The 20853-nt window shown below is 42.9% G+C and overlaps 1 protein-coding gene across 4 annotated transcripts in view; it reads left to right on the forward strand.

The window, feature by feature from the left end:
• The first annotated feature begins 310 nt into the window (after nucleotides 1-310).
• GCNA (germ cell nuclear acidic peptidase) overlaps nucleotides 311-20853 on the forward strand; it is a 29387-nt gene continuing 8844 nt past the window's right edge. The window contains exons 1-11 of one of the 4 annotated variants that reach the window (XM_041119157.1): nucleotides 311-343; nucleotides 428-687; nucleotides 1375-1421; nucleotides 4011-4062; nucleotides 4439-4512; nucleotides 6017-6457; nucleotides 8669-8840; nucleotides 9942-10086; nucleotides 11699-11837; nucleotides 15799-16003; nucleotides 18017-18148. In XM_041119157.1, the coding sequence (XP_040975091.1) occupies nucleotides 329-343; nucleotides 428-687; nucleotides 1375-1421; nucleotides 4011-4062; nucleotides 4439-4512; nucleotides 6017-6457; nucleotides 8669-8840; nucleotides 9942-10086; nucleotides 11699-11837; nucleotides 15799-16003; nucleotides 18017-18148 (1682 nt within the window). In that variant the 5' untranslated portion in view covers nucleotides 311-328. Of the gene's footprint in view, nucleotides 344-427; nucleotides 688-1374; nucleotides 1422-4010; nucleotides 4063-4438; nucleotides 4513-6016; nucleotides 6458-8668; nucleotides 8841-9941; nucleotides 10087-11698; nucleotides 11838-15798; nucleotides 16004-16474; nucleotides 17306-18016; nucleotides 19596-20853 lie in introns of those variants that run through there. The other 3 variants (XM_029996766.2, XM_029996768.1, XM_029996767.2) reach the window with 3 other exon arrangements.

Below are 20853 nucleotides of genomic sequence, written 5' to 3' on the forward strand. Positions count from 1 at the left end.
GTCGGTGCACCTAAGACACTCGGTCCCTGCTGGCGCTGTGTGTACCCTGCCCGATGAGCACCCTCTCCTGTTAGCAGCAGCTGTCTGGTATCACGAGAGGCGGTAACAGCCTTTTTACGAGCTACCTCTGGGGCGGTGGCCGAATCCGCAGTTCAGCTGGAGCCGGTGCCGATTCCCCCACCGGCAAGAGCGGCGAACCCACGGGGGACTCCGCGGGCCGGTCTCGCCCGGCCGTGTCTGCGTGGTGCGCAGGCGCGGGGCGGTGCGCATGCGGACTGGCCCGGTGCCCCGGAAGCGCTGCCGTGGGGCGCGGGCGGTTTGAAGCGGGATGGAGCGGGCAGCGGTGCGTCGGGGGCCCCCAGCCGCCTTCTGCCCTCACCCGCTACCACCGCCCCGGCCGGCCGCTCATGCTCTCTTTCGCTTGCAGCTCGAGGAGGCACGGGACGGGGCACCGCCGCAGCAGAGGCGCCCGCAGGCCCCCCAGGGCGGTGAGGGCCGCGGGGAGCGCCCCGCTGCCGCCGCCCCCGCCCCCGGTCAATGCCTGGAGCAGGCGGGGAGCGTGGCCGGAGGACGTCCCGGCGGCGGGCCTTCAGACTCGTGCGATGGGGGCTCTTGCTGCGGTTTGGCTTCAGGCGGACGCGGTCCGGGGCGAGTGGCCGTGTGGAGCCAGGGCGGACGGGGCGGCAGGTGGGTGAGGTGGTGGTCGGTGGGGCAGCCCCCACCTAACGCGTCCTACGTTATTGTTGTTGATCATATCTAAATATAGTTTTAGATTATGCGCTCGATTGTTTTATGATAATTGGTAGGTATTAGCATGTTTCAGAATTATAGCCTTTAAGGTTTGAGTAACTTTAAGGTAATTAAAAGAAGCCGTCTGCGTATTTTTAAGCAATTGCATAGTGTATTTTTCAAGGTGTTAATGTTTGGGTTTTGCCAGAAAATGGAATAAATAATTTGGTAAGAGTATTATGGCTTGCCTCTACATTTGCATGAGAATTGCAGTCCAAGTAGTAATGCATCCATTTTGCATCTTAAAATAGCTTTATGAAAGCTACTGCAGTTTGCTAAATATTTACAGCAACCATATTTAAAGTGCATTTTATACAAAAGCAGCTTGTTTCTCATTGCTGCATGTTTTGAGGTTTTAGACTTAATACAACACAGCGTTCTCTACCTGATCATATACCACAAATAAGATGAGAAACAAGCTTTCTGTCCCTTCTGACTTCTGATACCCAATTTGAACATGTTTAGGTTTTTTTCAGTATACCTTTGGTTTTCAGTGTTCACAGGCATTTCAGACCAGTGGAGATGCAGATCTACTTGCTGTTGACCTAATGTTCTTGATACTATTCTGTATTTCATTTTTTGTAGCCATGCCCTCTACTTCTCTTCCAGCAGCGATGAAGAATTTGAAATGTGTAAGTAATAGCGTGTGTTATTTTGTTTTCTGAAGGAGTATGAAAAGGACACATTTTTATCTAGTTATAATGAAGTAGTTTTTATGCATTATTTTCTTTCATTGCTCCTGCTGCAAAGTACATTTTCTCCTTGCCACAGTGAGTGTTCTTGAATCTCATGTCTCAATTTTGGATGCTTTTTGCCTGGCATTACTTTTTCTTGTTGCCTCAGTTCTGTCTGTTCCATGTCACTTACTTGCTTCCTTCTTAGTCTATGGAGAGTCTTTGAATAAACATTTTCTCTAAGAAGTTACAGTTCTAAACACATGTCTAAACTACTCAGAATTCCCTCTTATGTGTCATGGCTTTTGCTGCATGAATCTTAACCAGTTGGAGCGATGTTTTTGGCTTTTCATAGTGGCTTGAGGTCTTGGTAAGATGGAATTGAATACTAAATTTTACACGGTGGCATCTGCTGTGCATAATTTCCTATCTTTGTTTAGCCTATACCTGATATTTGTGTTTTTCTTCTTGGTAATAGCCATTATGACTATCATTTTGTGCTAGGGTAGTTGAGCACACACTGGGTTTTTTCCTGTTGCAAGAGTTCTATCTAGCTTGTTCCTTAGGTGGACTAGTCATGGCTCTACCAAATCTCAAGTGAGTTTCAGAGTGGTAAGTAATTTAATGGTTTGTATATCTTGCGATGTGTTCCTCACTATGTATTCAACATTTGAAAAGAGATGGTAGAAATGGTAAGGCAACAAGTCATATCTGTTTATTTTGCCTTTTGCATAACACTCTCGTGTTAGTCCAGCTGCTTTTAAAGCAGATTTCTCATTACTTTAGAGTTCATGCTGTGTTCCAGCTCAGTGCCATGTGAATGATTTTAAGCATTGTCAAGCCTTACTACTTGCATCCAGTTGAATTAAAATGAGCTGTGTATAGTTCCTGCACTACTTCTGGGCTTTTAAATCTGATAAATGTTTCAATACTGTCCATTCATTAGGTCACTGCTCACTTTCCTGTAATTTTTTAAACTTACATGTTTGATAGTCTGCTCTTTTTTTCTACTCTTTTTTGCCTCCTCCATCCAGGAGGCTGTTGAGGCCGAAGTCATGTGTCAGCTCTGGCACAGAAGGCAGCTGAGAGTTGGGTAGCTGGTAGTTGGGGCTTGGAGCAGAATATTTGTAAAGCTATTTTGCAAATATTTGCAAAGCTATTCTATTGCCATACCATCACTATAGTGACAGTTGTAGGAAGGAGTGAAATGAAAATATGTGCTAAGAGACAAGAAACTAAAGAGAATTGATTTATTAAGTAGCAAGTCATATTTTTCTGTAAGTATTTGGTTTTCTGTGACCAGCTGGCCATCTTATTAGTTTGGTCCTGCTTCATGGTCTAGGAACACTGTGGTTATGATCATCTAGGAAAGCTGGCTGCTGGCCATTTGTGCTTCAATGAGCCACCTTGATGTGGTGGCTTGGAAGGCAGCAGATGCTGTGGTTATTTCTTTTGTAATGACCGTAGTGGTGAAGACTACTGGGTGCTAAAACTGAGAATAATTTATTGCTCCAAGTACTTTTTGAGCTTCAAGGTCTTGAATTCTTCCCCCCCCCCCCCCCGCCTTGTGCTCTTCCTCAAAGAGGACAACACCCAGTCCCATCCTATGCCTTTTAACTTACAGTGTGCTTTCAGGGTACTATTTGGTAACTGGGCGTAGCTCAGCTGCTCTTCCTGGTACCAGAATCTACCAATCAGCCATAAAAGCTTTATCAACAAACCTGTCTTCTGGTTTTGGGCTTATGGCATAGTGCAAAAGTTTATAATACCATTGAAGTCGTGTATGCATCTTCAGATTGTGAGAACACTCCTTAACTGCTATTTTGACCCATTGTGTTCTGAAGAAGGGACTGTTGTTTCCCTTCTCCCCAGCCTGATTTATGTTTTAATTAAATTTGTTCCCCTTCAGCTTTCCTGAATCTCTCATAATGATGGTGTGTGAAATTTTGATGGCATTTCTGATAATCTCTCAAGAGTCACTACTTGAAGCATGTGCAGTACCGCTACCTGAACCATGTTTCATGTTTAGCAGTCACCACAATATTCCCAAAGTGATTAAAATGTGTTTATTTCTGAGTAGTAGTATTGAATTGCTGTTCTGCAGTGGGTTATTACTGTTACCATTTCGTTTGAACGCTTTTTTGGAGTCACTTAGTGGAATAAGCATATGGACAACTCTTTGCAGTAGGAAAGCTACTACCTGCAGTCATTGAAATGCTTGGGGAAAATACTGTTAAACCCATTCAATTCCACCATTGATGATCCACATATATGAAGAGGCTATACTGGATACTGCAAGGTACATAATGGCTCTTCTTATCTGGCTTTGTGATTGGCAAGGATTGAATAATGAAGGAAATGCTAGAAAGTTGCTGTCAGCTTTGAGGAATTGAGAGTTGGAATTACATGTAAAGCATTCTTATGTTTGTGGGTTTTTTTTTTAAAGACTTTATACTGAATTTTTACTAGTTGCAAACTTTTCTCTTAAAAAAAAAGCATAACAAAAGAAACAGAACCTTGTTCTTAATTAATATTTTATTGCTTCAGTTTTAGCTAGAATGAAAACTCCCAAATCTGTTTCTAAAAAGGCAGATACAAGGTAGGTGCTGTAATTAATGGCTCTTCAATGTTTATATATTAGTTTTCTGTATCGCATCTACTATGCAGAATACAGAAAAATGATCAAAAGTTTTAGTGATTCATAGGCAGATACATGTATAGGAGTGAGTGCAGACAGAAGAACTGTTATGTGCTTAATCTGTATGTTCAAGTCAAACGTAAAATGGGATGTTTGGAGGTGTACGTGCTCTTGCCATTCCTGTTAATGGACATATTTGGGAACATTTGCAGTGAGCAGCTCATAATGGTATATTGGGTGGCTTTTTTTTTTTGTTTGCTTTTTTAGTAAGGCAAACTTACTCTTCTGTTTTCCTGGTTGTGCCTACCTTTTTTCACATTAATTGCTTGTTTTATAGTTTGAAGGACTTAATTGATGACTTGGATGATTTCTTCTTGGACTTTAAAGTGAGAGAGAGCACAACAAAGAATGGTAAATAATTGTCCAACAGCAAATATGAAGCAGGCGTTTTAATGGGTGGAAAGATAGCATTCGTTGCTGAGCTCATAAATTTCTGAGGGAGCTTGTTAAACATAAGATCGCTTTGTCTCTTCCTTGAAGGGTACCAGAGGAGAGGCTTTTCTTTTTCCTCTGGGGTAACAGAGGAAAGCATGGTTATACTGTTCTGACAAGTGTACATTTTGAAGCATTGCTGTAGGTCTGCAGATACTGTGGACTATCTGCTAGTATCTGGGTCTGTGAAGAGAGTAGCAACTCATGGCTGATTAGACTGAGCTGCAAATATGGGATAATCACTGTGGAGACAGGACTTAGGATATGCAAAGCAGTGTTCCTATGGCTGCACCAGCTCATTCTGTGGCTAAAAGACACTGAGTAAAGAAAGAAGGTAACTGTTGTTAAGCTAGATACCTTTAATTTGATGCAGATATTGGCAATCAGGCCAGTCTTGCCTATGGGTGTTGCAGAGCTACAGATAGGGTCCTTTAATTTGGAGCGTCTTTAGCCAAGGTCCTGTGTGTAATCCTGTGAATGCTGGCTACAAGATGCTCTGGCAAACCATGACTTGAGGGGCTTCAATGCTTGTCTGAGCAGAAGATCCCTCTTTTCCCCCAAGGGATGGAAAGTGCCTTGGTTTACTAACATTCAGATCCCGACTACAGCTGTCTGGCACACTTCTCATTGATACAAGAAAACTGGACTTTCCTAGAAGGAGTGAACAGTGCTCTGGAATTCTTTACACGGTTGCTGGGCCAGCAATCAGGTGATAGAATTCTAGTAGGTGAGGGATGATAACAGTGATCTCGTGAACCTGGAGAAGCTCTGACCCCTGATCAAGAAGGGTGGGATCTCTTGCAGCTGGTGTGAATGTCAACCCTGAAACATGTATGCCAGCTGCGGACTGTAAAAAACTATTGGGATGCTTTCTGGAGGGGAAATGCTTTTCTGAAAGTGGACCAGAAGCATCATTACAATAAAAAGTCACCAATAGATCTGACGTGATACTTTGATCTTGATAGGTCAAATCAGAGATGTCAGAAGCCTCGTTTGTTGGCAAGTGTGTGCTTTGTGCTGTAGGCTATGATCTGATCAGCTAAGGCTGAGCATTTTTTAACCCTTCACTTGCTGGTGTTATAAAACTTTAATGTGAAATGTTCAGCCTCACTCTTAAATGCATGTAGCTTTTGTTAGTGGGAATGAAGATTATGCCAGTGCTAGCTACCTATTCAGGATTGTTAGGTCTGATGGCTGATGTATACACACATGGGGTTTAAGGTTTGGGTTTTTTTATACATCTTTCAGTGACTTTCCATTTAGTATGATGATAAATGAGCAGGGTATAATAAAGAAAATGCAAAGATACCTTTCTATTCTTTGTGTTTTCCTGTCTTTCAAGGGATTTTTTTTGTGTTAAGACAAAGGCAGGTGTCCTAAATGAAATTACCAAAACTTTTAAGCTGTTTATTTTGAATTGCAGCACAGAAGGATCTTCAGACCCCAAAGAAGTTGATGACTTCTGGAAAGAAGAACACTTGCTGCCAAGAATTGCAGTATCCAGAGGCTTCAAGTGACATTGAAGATTCTGTCTTTGTAGAAAGTTCATGGCATGACTACCAAAAAGGGGGAGTGAATGACTTGAAAGAGGGTCGGAGGTGCATAAAACTCCCACCTCCACAAAATCTGAAAAAGTCAATTTCCAGAGGCAATCCAGACTTGCTTGTTAGAAGGAAAGAAAGAAACTGTGAAAAAAGTACAGAAAATAAAGTGCCAACTGTGGCGCTGAGGCAAAGTACAGAGGTAGAATCAGATAGCTCAGAAGACGAATTTGAATCATTGATAGAACGGATAAGGAAACGGAGTATACCCCGAAAACCAATCTTAAGCACAAGTAAAACTGTCTACCAGCCAAGCACAATAGGTAAGCAATTGTTCTTGGCTAATTTGCAAGCTACTGATTGGCAGCAATGGTAGTGCTAATTGCCTAATTCTTTTCAATTGTGTGGCATATGCTTTAGAAGTGCAACCCAGCATCTTGCAATTGAATTTGATGCAATCAGAAATTATTCCTCTGAGCATTCTGAAAAGTGATTCTACTAGTCTTGTGGTATCAAGATTTAAGTTTTTCACTATTCCATGTTTTTATAATTCCTATAATTGTAGGCATTTTTAGTTTTTAAAATTGTTCTGAAAACAAATCTAACTGGTGGTTTTGAATGATGTTTAATTTTTTTAAATGTATGATAGCAGTTAATGTGAAGCTGTCGTTTTGGTAAGACTGAAATTTTGAGAAGTTTAGATGCTGTTAATTTAGTATTTGAATTTATAATTTACTTATTTTAAATACAGTTTATAATGAGAATTTCGTAAATCAGTAGTTCCTTCTCTCTGACTGACTGAAGTGAGCTCCAACTGAAAGATTGCAAAGGGTGAAAAGGGCTATTGCTGAGTACAAGCAGGTGAAAACAAATAATCTCTTTAGAAAAGCAAATGCAGAGTGCCTTCCTCACTAACAAGGACTAGTTCAGGGCAAGGACACCTATGGAAGAGAATGTCTGACAGCATAGAAATATGCCCTGGAAAAAAGTTTTGGGTTTGTTTTTTTTTTTTAATTGGAATATGTCAATGTGGTCTATAAAACATCCTAGAAGTGAGCTGGCAGCTGCATTGGTTTCCCTGTATTTGGCTGAATAGTGAAAGGAGATGAGTGTCACGACCCAGACTGGACAGACCAGGGAGTCGTGTTTAATTCGAAATTCCCTCAGGCTAAATTAAGGTGAAACGACACCAAACGATCAGTTAAAGATTTTATTCATGACAGAAGCAAACTAAACTGGGGAGGTGTGGTAGTAGGTGGCAGGGTTTCTCACAACAGGAATTGGCATAAGACTACTTCTGTAAACCGTGTAACCATATACATCAATTCAGGGAATAAGGAGATCCCTCCTGTTGAGTCACGAGGTTCAGAGCAGACTCCCTTGCTTTCCAGACTCCTCCTCAGAGAAGGGCCCAGGGGTGGCTGGATCTACTCTTAGTCTCAGACTTGGTCAATGGTTTATATCTTGAAACGGATGAGGTGTAGGGATTGTGAAAAAGGAAAAGGAAAGAGAGAAGAAGACAGAGAGAAAGGAACAGAGAAAGATTTCACCGGTCCTGGGTCCAGCGTTGGTTCAGTCAGCCGAGGTGTCCAGTCAGCTGAGGGGTCCAGTCCCGGTGGGCTTCCGCACTCAGGGCTTCAGTTGGTGTCCTTTTATCATCCTTGCCCCTCCTTCGGGCCGGCACCCGAACTCCTCAGGTTAATGAGCAGTTTGTGAGCCTTTGGGCTTGGGGGTCGTTTGTGGAGTAACTTCTCCTTCCCTGCAGACAGGGCCATTGTTTGATCTTTGTATCAGAACAGGGAGCTGCACACCCTCCAGCACGCCCTCCCCCTCCTGTTGCTGATGTCTGAGCTGATGGGCTTTTCACCTTGGTTCCTTGCTGTGCAGGGTTTGTCTTTAAGCACAACTTGCTCCACCGCAATGTTTGAGACATTAACTCTCAGTCTCTCACAACGAGTGGCCCAAATAGGGGAACAGTTATAGAAAAGCCAGCAGAGAAAACGTCTACTGAAACTACAAGCCTCGAAGCGGTCCTTGATTCCTGGTGTAAGGGCCAGTCATCTCGGCTATCTGTCCAGATGTGGACTGGTGAAGTAGGCAACTATCTGATCAGAACTTGCCTCTGAAACAAGCAATGTGACTTATGGTACATGACAGAAGGTTAAAATGATTTTTTTGTTGTTCAGATGGTGTCTCTGCATTACTGCTCCCAATGTGCTGGTGATGTATTTTGAATTAGTCACAGAAATGCCTGAGTGAGGTCACAAATTCTTTTCCCTCCGCTTCCTCCTAGCTGAATGTTTGAAAGTTTGGAGTGTGCCACTCCTTCACTGAATGGTAACTTTTGTGGTATATAGCAGCAAATTACCTTTCCATCATGTAAAAGCCTTTGCATTCAAGTATGCACAGCAAGAGTGTGTATGCCGAGGTGGAATATTTGACTTTTTTCACCGTTGTCTGTTACCTGGTTGTTGATGTCTGTGCTCCCCGTTCTTTGACAGTGTGTAATCCTGTGACTCTTTCTGTTGAACTAGAAAACATCAAGCCACCCTGTGAAGATGCCCAGCCCTTGAAAGGGGAGGGAGTCAAGACACCAAGGCCAAACTCCATTTCACTTCAAGAAACACCTTTCAGGATAAAGGCTTCTGCAAGAATTCCTAGGAATGAATTGGTCAGTTGCTCACAATCAGAAAAGACAGAGAAAAGGTAAGTGTTTCTTCATCTTTACTATGTTCTAGGACCATTATAGATGGACAAAGAGATGCTAAGCATTTTGCCTAGGGTGATGTTCTGTTTTTTCTGGTACCTAGAAACTTCTGCTACCAATTCAGCAGTTGTTAATAGTTAAGTAGCTGGAAATCAAAGCTTTCGGTCTCAGGTATGACAGGCAGAATATAAGCTAATCTCCACTTAGAGGAATTGATGACAACTAAATCTGACAAATGTCAAATCTTCTTTGTAAATGTTAGCTCTCTTGCTGTTCCTTGTCTTGCACAGCATACTTCTAACATGCGCTGGCCCTGCGGATTCTGTCTATCCAGCTGCCTGCCTCTGAATATATATTAAAACTAATTCTATTAGTAATTCATGCCTTTCAACAAGCTTGTCTTGGTATTTTTTACCTGTATCCTTATAACTTGCAGAATTCCTGTTTCTGTTTCTATATGTGGATGCAGCTTAAGCTTTTCAGAAGAATGTCTTTTTCATTTCTAATAGCTGCCTTTATTCTGCATTTTAGCCAAGTGATGTTTCCTTTAGTCATTTTATAATTGTATATACCAATGCAAAGCCTTTAAATGATGTCTTCAGAGCTGATGCTTTGTCAGAATGCTGCAGTAGTGGAGTTGGTAATCCTAGTGGAATATCCACTTCCCCTGAATGAAGTCCTGAGGATTCCCAGAACATCTTTGGCTATGTTTTTGAAAATATACCTTTATTGTGGGTGATCATGTTAGGGCTGTTCATATATTGATCAAGTTTTGGTACAATTATGGCTTGCTGTGTCACAAAGATCTGAGCCACCCTCTTTTCCTACTTAGGAGTCCTCATAATGTAGTTTTGTGAATTAATGAAATAAGTGCAGGACTATTGCAACAGTTCTGCCCCTTCGTGGTCTTGAAGAGGGAAGAAGACAGTATAAACATTTGTGCCCCACTGGCCTCATGAGGGCAAGCTAGTGAAAAGAGTCAGGAGAGGCTTATGCCAGTGGCAGCATCCCAGAGATCTTTATCGGCAATAAAGTGGCTGTTATTTTTCAGTGTGATATCTCTGTACTTCAGTAAACTGCTTTATGGCTTTTTCTTGCAGGCTCAGGGTGTGCTCAGTGCCTGGCTGTTTCTTGCAAGATCTCTCAAATCCAGCTTCCCGCTATGTGAAGTATTTCAAGAAAAATAAAGAGGAGCTGGCAGAGAAGCTCTACTGTCTGTATAATAGAACCATCTTTGAGCAGAAGGTTGGCTTCAAAACAAAAACTACAATTCTAAAATACTGGTTAATATGTTGCTCCTCACTTTTTGATGTGATTGTTCTTTATCCTCTTCAGTTAGTAGAAGTTAAGCTTTATAGCAATAGCTTACGTTTGAATTAGTTCAAGCAATTTCTTTGAAAGGGGTTTATCACCACTGTGATGCAGCAGTTTTCAGCTTGGCTTGCTTTCCCAGCTGTAATGGTGTACCATCCTTAAGTGAGCAGTCTGGATGGTGTGCAAGAGTCTTTGAGAGGAAGTGCTACATGAGGGGCCTTGGATCAGTTTCATCTTTGAAGAGGTGACTGATAATTTATCTTCATGTATCTTCTCGTACCTGCATGGTCATCAACTCAGCAGTCTGGGATTGTTTCTGTTGCCTCTTTGGTAGTAGACCCCAGCAAAGGCAGCTATGGCTTTCTGCTGCTGAAAGAAGCTCAGGGTTGCCTACAACTGTTGCTCATTCAGCTTTTACTGAAGTAACATGTACTAGTGAACTCTGCAGTGTTACCACAGCCTAATAGCTAGTTGTAGCACAACTTTCTTGCCAGCAGCTGACAGAAGGCAAGTGGTGGGAGCATATGTTGGGGAGCAGGGAGCTGATGGATAAAAGCGCTTCCCTTTGTTGTTAGGGCCTACTGCCTCATGCTTAGTCATGTTACATGCAGTCTTCATTCATTCCTATTGCATGTTCATGTCTGCCATTCTGGAACAGATTAAAAAGCTGCTTATCCTTTAAATAACAGTTTTGGGTGAGCCTAAAGCTATAAGTTGTGTTTCAAATTAAAGGTTCAATTTCAGAGAACCGCTGTGTTGACCTTTACATCTTCTGGGATACTGGAGACCCTCCTCTGGTGAGAAACATCCTTGAAAGGATGAATGCTGCCCTCAGTAATTCCAGTAGAATTTCTTTCAGGAAGGAAAATGTTTCTGTGCAGCTGAGAAAATACTGTTGAGCTGACCAAGTACAGGCAGAGGTCATGATTTCACATAAAGCTGAGCTGAACAGGCTCACTATTGCTGAAGGCAAAATATCCTACTTCACAGTGCTTCAGCTCTATACCTGTGCTGGCACTTACTACTGTTGGACCAGTTACTTAAGCTTATTAACTAATTGAGATGACAGAAAACTGTTAGTAAAAGAACAGAACTAACCAGGATGGATATGCTGAGGGCTTATAAAATCAGGAGCAGCACAGATAAGCAAGGGGTGATTATTCATCGTTTTGCAGTGTGAAGGTGCATCAAATTAAAACGGCAAGTTGCAGGTTCAGAACAACCAAAGCAGATGGTACTTGATCTGTAAATTATTAAGCTGTAGAACTTCTGATCATGTACTACTGTGGATGCTAACAATGCACTAAGGGACTTTTTGTCTCATCTTGCGTTGTGAAACTCCCAGTGCTGGTTACAGAAAAAGTGATGATGGGAATGAGAAGCCATGGAGGGTGGGTTTGCATCTTAACTGACAACAGTATTAAGGGCACTAAGAGACACATCCTGTACTGGCTTTGCAGTAAATACAAGGGGAAGCCAGAGGGCCAGAAGAAGATAAGAGAGGTAGGAGAGGGCAGATTATATGTACTGTTTTGTTTTTCAGTTGCCAGAGAAAATGGTAATAATCTGGAATAAGAAAATGAGAAAAACAGCAGGATATTGTGTAACTGGGCAGACAGAAGGTCCTAAAGCAAAGCGTTACGCTCGCATAGAACTTTCTGAGAAAGTCTGTGACTCTGCAGGTAGGTAAAAGAAAAGATATGTTGATTCTTCTTTGAGAAAGCGAGTTCTAGAGATAAAAACATGAATCTGAGGCCAAAGAGATCTGGAACTGGACCTTGCTTTGAAATTTCATGTTTTCTTGAATAAATAAATCCATTAATGGTAGTACTTGTCCTCACAACCCTTCTAAGACGCTGGGCAAATTTACAAAATGTGAGAACAGAGATGTATTCATGCTAATTGCAGTATTTTGTTTATATTTATTATTGATTTGAAGACCAGGTTACTGTAATTCTATATGTACTGTAATGGCAATCTAAAATCTGACTTCTTCCATCATAGCTAGCCACCTTGTTAGTAGTATTTTAAAGCTGGCATAAAGACAGGTTAGTGCCAAATTAAGTTCTATTATGTGGTGGGTACTGTAACAGTTATTTTTCCCTCATCCCCTCCCAATTTGGGGAAATGAATGTTGCAGTTACTGTAGGAGAACCAGTTCTGTAATTAATAGAATATTTTTAAGTAAGCTTATTAAATTTGATTTGAGAGATACAAAAAGAGTACCCTGGGAATCAGCTTTTGAGGGCTTAGGAGTCCACGAGTGCTGGTCAGTTGTTAAGAAGCATCTTTTAGAAGCACAGGAACAGGCAATCCCACTGTGGTGTAAGTCAAGCAAGCGGGGCAGAAGACCAGTTGACTGAACAGGGAGCTCCTTGTGGAGCTCAAGAGGAAAAAGAAATTGTATGATCTCTGGAAGCGAGGTCAGGCTTTGCAGGAAGATTACAGAGCTGTGGTTTGTGTATGCAGGCAAAAGACATGGAAGGCCAAAGCTCAGTTAGAGTTGAAACTGGCCAGTGTTGTGTCAGATAACAAGAAGGGCTTTTTAAAGTATGTTAATAGCAAGAGAAGGCCTAAAGAAAACATTGGACTGATGCTTGTTGAAGATGGTCATCTGATTAATAGGGATGAAGAAAAAGCAGAGGCATTCAATGCTTTTTTTTTTGCCTTGGTCTTTAATAAAACTGACAGACCCTGAGCTGCCCAGTCCCCTGAGTTAGGGGACCATGAGCGTGGGAACAGTGATTTTCCGTTTGTGGACACTGAAATTGTCAGGGACCAGCTGTATCAGCTGAATGTTCACAAGTCCATGGAGCCTGATGGGATTCACCCCAGAGTACTAAAGGAGCTAGGGGATGTTATGGCTCCTGCCAATGGTCTTGGGAGTCTGGGGAGGTCCCTACTGACTGGAAGCTAGCCAGTGTTATTCCAATTTACGAGAAAGGCGTGAGGGAAGACCCAGGGAACTACAGACCTGTTAGTCTAACCTCGCTTCTTGGAAGAATTATGAAGATCATACTGGGTACTATTGAAAAGCATCTGAAGAATAATGCGATCATCAGGCACAGTCAACATGGGTTCACAAAGGGGAAGTCCTGTTTAACTAGTTTGATATCATTCTTTGATTAGGTCACCCATCTAGTGGATGAAGGGAAGGCAGTGGATGTAGTTTTTCTGGATTTTAGTCAGACTTCTGGTACTGTCCCTAACAGCATCCTTCTGGACAAGTTGTCCAACTGTGGGATGAGCAGGTTCATGGTGCGCTGGATGAAGGGCAGAGCTCAAAGGGTTGTAGTGATTGGGACTACATCTGGCTGGTGACTGGTCGCCAGTGGTGTTCCTCCGGGTTCAATTCTAGGGCCAGTCCTGTTCAATATGTTTATCAATTATCTGGATGCAGGAGTTGAATGCACTCTTAGCAAGTTTGCTGATGATACCAAATTGGGAGGTGCTGTTGACTCTCTTGAGGGACGGGATGCCTTTCAGAGGAATTTAGATAGATTGGAGCATTGGGCAATGATTAATGGGATGAAATTTAACAAGTCCAAATGCTGGATTCTGCACCTGGGATGGGGTAACACCAGGCACAAGTCTAAACTGGGAGGGTAGCGGCTGGAAACCAGCCCTGCAGAAAGGGATCTGGGGGTGCTGGTCAGCAGCAGGCTCAGTAGGAGTCAGAAGTGTGCCCTGGCAGCCAAGAAGGCAAACCACATTCTGGGGTGCATCAAATACAGTGCAACCAGCTGGTCAAAAGAGGTGATTATCCTGCTGTATTCAGCGCTGGTGCAACCTCACCTTGAGTACTGTGTGCAGTTCTGGACCCCACAATTTAAGAAGGATGTGAAGGTACTTGAATGTGTCCAGAGGAGGGCAACAAAGCTGGTAAAAGGGCTGTGTTGTGGTTTAAGCCCAGCTGGCAACAAAGCATCATGAGGCTGCTTGCTCACTCCTGCCCCCTCAGTGGGATGGGGAGGAGAAAATATAATGAAAAGCTTGTGGGTCGAAAAAAGGACAGGGAGGGACTGATTATGGTTATGGGCAAAAACCAGACTCAACTTGGGGGAAAAAACCAAAATCAATTTAATTTGTTACCAATTGAATCAGAGCAGGATAATGAGAAGTAAAACCAAATCTTAAAACACCTTCCTCCCACCCCTCCCTCCTTCCCAGCTCAATTCCACTCCTGGTTTTCTCTACATCCTACCCCTAAGCAGTGCAGGGGGACGGGTAATGGGGTCAGTTCATCACATGTTGTCTCTGCTGCTCCTTCCTCCTCAGTGGGAGGACTCCTCACTCTTCCCCTGCTCCAGTGTGGGGTCCCTCCCATGGGAGACAGTCCTACACGAACTGCTCCAGTGTGGGTCCTTTCCGTGGGCTGCAGTCCTTCAGGCACAGACTGCTCCAGTGCACACTTTTCTTATGGAGTCACAGCCATGTTGGGGAGCATCCCCCTGCTCTGGTGTGGGGTCTTCCCCGGGCTGCAGGTGGGCATCTGCTCACCTCCATGGGCTGGGGGGTGACAGCCTGCCATCTCACCACAGGCTGCAGGGACATCCCTCCTCTGGTGCAACTCCTCCTCCTCCTCCTTCTTCACTGATGTTGCTGTCTGCATAGGGGTTTCTCTCACCTTCCACTCCCCTCTCCACTGCAGATTTCCTTTCTTAAATACATTATCCCACAGGTGCTACCACTGTTGCTGATTGGGTCTGACTTGGCCAGTGGTGGGTCTGACTTGGAGCTGGCGAAGCTTCGAGCAGCTTCTCACAGGAGCCACCTGTGTAGCCCCTCCCCCACTACCAAAACCCTGCCACACAAACCCAAAACAGGCTGGAAGGCATGTCCTATGAGGAGCAGCTAAGAACTTTGGGATCGTCTACTAGACAAGGAGGCTGAGGGGCAACCTCATTGCTCTCTACAGCTTCCTGAGGAGGAGATGTGGAAAGGGAGGTGGTGATCTCTTCTCCCTGCTATCCAGTGATAAGACACATGGGAACAGTTCAAAGCTGTGCCGGGGGGGTTTAGACTGGACGTTGGGTAGCATTTCTTTGCCAGGAGGGTGGTCAAACACTGGAACAGGCTTCGTAGAGAGGTGGTTGATGCCCCAAGGCTGTCAGTGTTTAAGAGGCGTTTGGACAATGCCCTTAACATGCTTTAACTTTTGGTCAGGCAGTTGGACTAGATGATCATTGTAGGTCCCTTCCAACTGAAATATTCTATTCTAATTGTGGAGAAAATTTGGTGCTCCACTCTAGTTGTTTCTGGATGAAAAATACCAATGTTACAAAAGCAATCAATGAATCTTGGTCTAAATAAAGGTGTTTCAGGTCTCATTAAGGAAAAAAAAAACCAAAAAAACCAAACAAAAACCCCAACCCAAACAAACAAAAAAACCCCCAAACAGATTAGGTGTGCAGGGAAGTAACTAGGATGCAGAATTGGGGCTAATCACAAAACTGGAAATGCACTGAGTAAAACTTGTTTTGGGGCATTTTATCTTATCAAAACATTGGTAATTCCAACCTCCAAAATAACTCTTGCATCTTAATAAAGAAAAAGTGTCAAAGGCATGACGTAGTGACTAAGGATGAAAGTTTGTACTTCCCCATACCTGACTGATCTTAATGTCTGTTTGCCTTACCCAAGATCGTCTTCGAGACACGCTAGTTCATGAGGCTTGCCATGCAGCCACCTGGCTGATCAATGGTGTTCGTGATGGGCATGGACGATTCTGGAGATTCTATGCCAATAAATCAGCTGTGATTCATCCGGAACTGCCAGTAGTAACACGATGCCACAGCTATGAGATTAATTACAAATTCATCTATGAGTGTGTTCTGTGCAAAGCTACGTGAGTAATGTTTTGATCTTGCATATGACTATGTATTAACTTTGTCTCTAACTTGGCAGTCTCCTGTCTCTAGAAATCATGGGTCTCTTAAACTGTGAAGCAGTTGGGATGCTCTCCGAGTTGTCACTTCACATTTCCCGAGCCTACAGAACCTTGCTATGTGATTCCACATGTTTGTTTCCAGGTAGTTTCATTTCCAGTTCAGAGGTCAGGACAGGCAGAAGTGTCATCTGAAGACCATTGGTGGTGATGGAAGGTCTTTGGGAAGCAGTAAATGATCAGAATATGTGCCTCAGCTTTGAAGGGCATGGCAGGGAAAGGTCACACCCATGTGGCTGCTCTCACTTTTCAAATATTGCTCAAATTATGTAAATTTGGATTCACTTCTTACTGTAGTTAATACTGAGTGAACTTGTGATATTTTTTGACCACTTATCTCTGATTTCATGATCAACACTCATCTTATTACAGGCTTTTTGGTAGGGGTTGGTACTTCCAGTCTTAACTAAGTACTACATCAGGAGTAATACTTGTGGGCCTACACTGATGGAGCAATGGCTGGATCTGGTACATCCCTGTAGAATGCATGTAAGCAAAGTACTAGCATGTGTTGCAGAAATAAGGCATTCCAAGTTATTTTGAAATCCATAGACACTTTATAAACTAACTTCGTTGAATGTGCCATGACAACAGTCTAGGTTTGATCTAAGGAAAAACAGTCTACAGAAGAGTGCTAGACTTGGCATGGTGGACTGAGTTACTTTTTATATACTTATCCTTGTAAAGATGCTGAGGACTATCTGATGCCGAAAGAAGTCAGTTAGTAGTAACTGGAATTCAAAAGCAGAACAAGTTCTGATAAAAACTGGGCACAAAATGTGTGACAGTAATTTAGAACAAAGTATCAGAGGAAGCTTTCTGGGTTTTGTATCTTGATGACTTTGAATTAAGACTAAACATTTTGACTAATCTTGTATCTTTATTATGGTAGTGCTAAGTAAAATGTAGAGATCAACAATATAATGATATCTATTGTTTTAAAACTCTACAAAACCTACAGTCAGTTTTCTAGTTGATCTATCTCATGGACTCTTTCAGCTTGTGTATATATTAAAGGAAGAATAGATATATGGAGCCACACAGATGTGAGCAGCACTGTGATATGAAGGGTTGAAGCTGGGACACAGCTCTACTGGTAGATTGCAACATTGGTTGTCAGACTTCTGTCTTGCTTACTGCACTTGTGAAATGAGAGCTATTTATGTTGCTGAGATCAAACAGAATAAATAGTTGCTGTAGTAATTTCAAAGACTTCTTACCTTTCATGGTTAGGGAAGGTGTTGCCTTTTTTGGAATATCGTAGCTGACCACAGGCTCAGTGGGAAAGCATGAAGTTTTGGGAATTCAGTTCTGCATAGCCCAGGAAAGTGGCTGACAATGGTGTGATTTTTTTTTTTTTTTTTTTTTAAAGATTATTAATTATTATTCCCCCCTCAGTTTAGGGGCTAAATACATGCTTAGAAAGCATGCATGGGATTTTTTTTTTCTCAAGATCATATGAGCTACTTCCAGAAGCACTGGAAGGAAACAATATTTCACATATCAAAGAATCTTCCTGAAGTGTTTAATATGATTATGCAATGAGTTAGTTGCTTAGATGCAACAGAGCATTGAGAAGATTTGATGGTAATGGCTTTGAGGAGAAACTCCAAGGGGTAGTTGATACATGGGTTGTGGAGGTGTTTTGAAATGTTGTAGCACTTCATACTAATAGACTAAAAGAGTCAGGGAAAGGAACCAAGCTGAAAAGGCAGTGGAAAAAGGTCTAGCATAAAGAAATGTGTAATAGAGATTTGATTGTTCCTCTGTGTGAAGTATGTAGTCTGTTTCCTGTTTTAAAATGCTAGCTTAGAAATCTGACCTAAGTAGCCTGGCAGAAGATGAAAGGAGCTCTTTCCCACAAGTACTGTCTACTACATGTGTGAAATCAAAGTACTTATTCTTCCATTTCAGGATTGGACGTCATTCCAAGTCTCTGGACACAGAGCACTTCATGTGTGCCTTCTGTGGCGGGCAGCTGGTCCTGAGTCAGCCCACTCAGAAGGATGGCACTCCTGCTAGGACACATCTAATGCCCTTTGCAAAGTATGTGAAAGAAAACTATGGTCTTACTAAAAGAGAGCAGCATGAGCTGAGTCACGCAGAAGTCATGCGGAAACTGAGTGCTGATTTTGCTTTAAAAACTAGGCTTCAAGATTCCCTGTAGTATCTCAATACTCTTCCTTTCTTGATGCCACTTAAATTTTGTATGTAGTAGTAAATGAGTCTAACATAAGTCTAAGAATGTGTTTTGGAGTATTCCAGATCACTTTAATGTTTTAGCATTGAATACTTCTAATAAAGACCTTAAGGCCTTTTCTAAAATGGCAAGAGTGAGCAAGAAGTAATGATAGGAAGTCCACGGTGATGCACAAGTCAGTCAGGTTATCCTTCGTAGACTTCAGATAAACAGTACCTGTGCCTGGAAAGATGAAGTTCTAGGCCTTTTGTGGGACTGACTCGTTATGTCTGGAATTTTCTGAATGGTATTTACACATAGTGCTCCATAGGAAGTCTTCAGTGACTCCAGTGAGCAATGGATTTACTCTTTCATCTGGGTAGCTGATATGCTTTAGACTCTGTATATGTGCTGAAGAACTGCTAGATGTACATCTGTTTGGGATTGCCAGATGCAAGAAAATTCCAGGCCCACGAGTCAAAGTCCTCTGATTCTGTCTGGATGACTTCCAGGCAGGAAAAGAGGCAGACTTGAGGAAGGCTTCAACATGGGTTCAGGTATTCTCCCAAGGAAAGTTTCTTGAGTGATCCTTGGCTGTTTTTGTTAAAAGTGGGTAGTAGGTAGATGATGCCTCAGATCTCTTAGAGAAAGCATGAGTTTCTGCAAAGCCCTCTGGCCCTGAGTGAGATCAAAGCTCTTTCTGATTAAATTCTGATTGCAGTTGTGCCTCTACCACTGAGATTTCATAGAAGCTAAAATAGATGCAAAAGGTCAGGTTGGGAAAAGTGAATTCAAACACTTTCTACCATGAAATGAGAAGGGCTAGTCAGATGACTTAAGTCTTTTACGTAGAACATGACTGAATGTGTGTTACAGTGTTTGTGTCTGCTGTGAACAAATTACTCAGGGGATTAGTAATTTTGAATAATCAATAAATGCCAATTTTATACCAACCATGACAATGAACCAGGCTTCTTTGTTTCAATTTAACTGTGGCTGTGTAGGTATAGTATGTGAAAACTTCTGACTTCTCCTAGCTAGTTTTGAGTTTCTCCTACAGCAGGTCACCCTGCTTGCTGTTGAGAATACCTCTCCCTGCTCCCCACCTCCTGCCCTGTCTTTATCACTCCCTTTATACACCAGCTGAAAAAGAAATATTAGCAGCATATGAAGGAGTTTGAGCCGCTTCAGAAATAGTCAGTACTGAAGCACACTTCCGCTTGGCATCTTGATTGCCTGTGTGGAGTTGGATGTTCAAAGGGAGGGTCCTCTCTGTGCATCATGCAACTGATGCTACATTGAGTAAGTGGGTTGCACTGGTACTGTACCAGGCTGTCCTGGGTTCAGCTGGGATAGAGTTAATTTTTACAGGAACCTGGGAGGTGGGGGGGCATAGCCGGGGCAGCTGACCTGAACTAGCCAAGGAACTATTCCATACCATGTGACATCATGCTCAGTATATACATGGGGAGTGGGCCAGGGGGAGGGCTCTCCTGCTCTCGACTTTCGGTGGGGGAAGTGGCGGAGCGTCGGGTCCCGGGTGGTGAGCAGTTGCACTGTGCATCACTCTTTTCTGTATACTCTTTCATTAGTACCGTCGTTGTTGTTGTAACTTTTTTGCGTTGTCCCAGTAAACTGCCCTTATCCCAACCCTCGAGGTTCCAGTTTTTTTTCTTTTCTCTCCTCCATCTCCCCCCTATCCCACCGGAGGGGGCGGGAGGAGTGAGCGAGCGGCTGCGTGGTCCTTTGTTACCGGCTGGGCTGAAACCACGACAGTCCTTTTTGGCGCCCAACGTGGGGCACGAAGGGTTGAGATAACGACAGATCTGGCCATAGCGTGTTTGAAACAAATTTGTCATACGCATTCCTTATATTAGATAAATAGATGTTAGTCACAATGTTGATTAATTTGTTTACATGGTGGCGTTTTGTAGGTCCTTATATGCTCTATGTATTGCCTGTAGTTACGTTTCTCACCTCTGGGAGAGTGATTGGGATTATCATTTTGCTGTACTGGGCAATGTCGACTTGTGAAATGATTACATCACTGGTCATGAGGTTAAGCTGGTATCTGTATGAGGCAGTGATATCATTTCCATACTTTGGGCACCTTCTATCGGATTTTATTGGTAATTACAGCCAATCCATGGGGGAGTTAGGGGGGGATACTTCCCCCCGTCCGTTCGCCTCCCTTTTCTCCTTCCGACTAATTACAACAGCTTTTGAGAACTTTGAATATCCTTGGGATGCACAAGCCACTGTGCTGTTAGTGCTATGCCTCCTGAATATGTTTCAGGTCTTGTTTAGGGCTACAAAAAGGCTCTTTAAGAGTACCACCCAGAGATCTGCCCCAAAGCTGGATATTCATGGGTGGCACGATATGTGGGAGGATATGGGCAGGTATCTAGAGAACTTCTCACCCCCAGTGGCTTGGAAGTTCACTCCCGAACAACTACAGAACCCTCATGAAGTGGTAGAATATTTGAAAGAAAAATGCTGTGGCTATTCCAAAGACGTACAACTCGCTGCACTGTGCTGGGCCCTGGCCAGTATCTACCAAACACTGCTTGAT

This window comes from Aquila chrysaetos, chromosome 21 (assembly GCF_900496995.4).
Source record: "Aquila chrysaetos chrysaetos chromosome 21, bAquChr1.4, whole genome shotgun sequence".
Classification (NCBI taxonomy): domain Eukaryota; kingdom Metazoa; phylum Chordata; class Aves; order Accipitriformes; family Accipitridae; genus Aquila; species Aquila chrysaetos.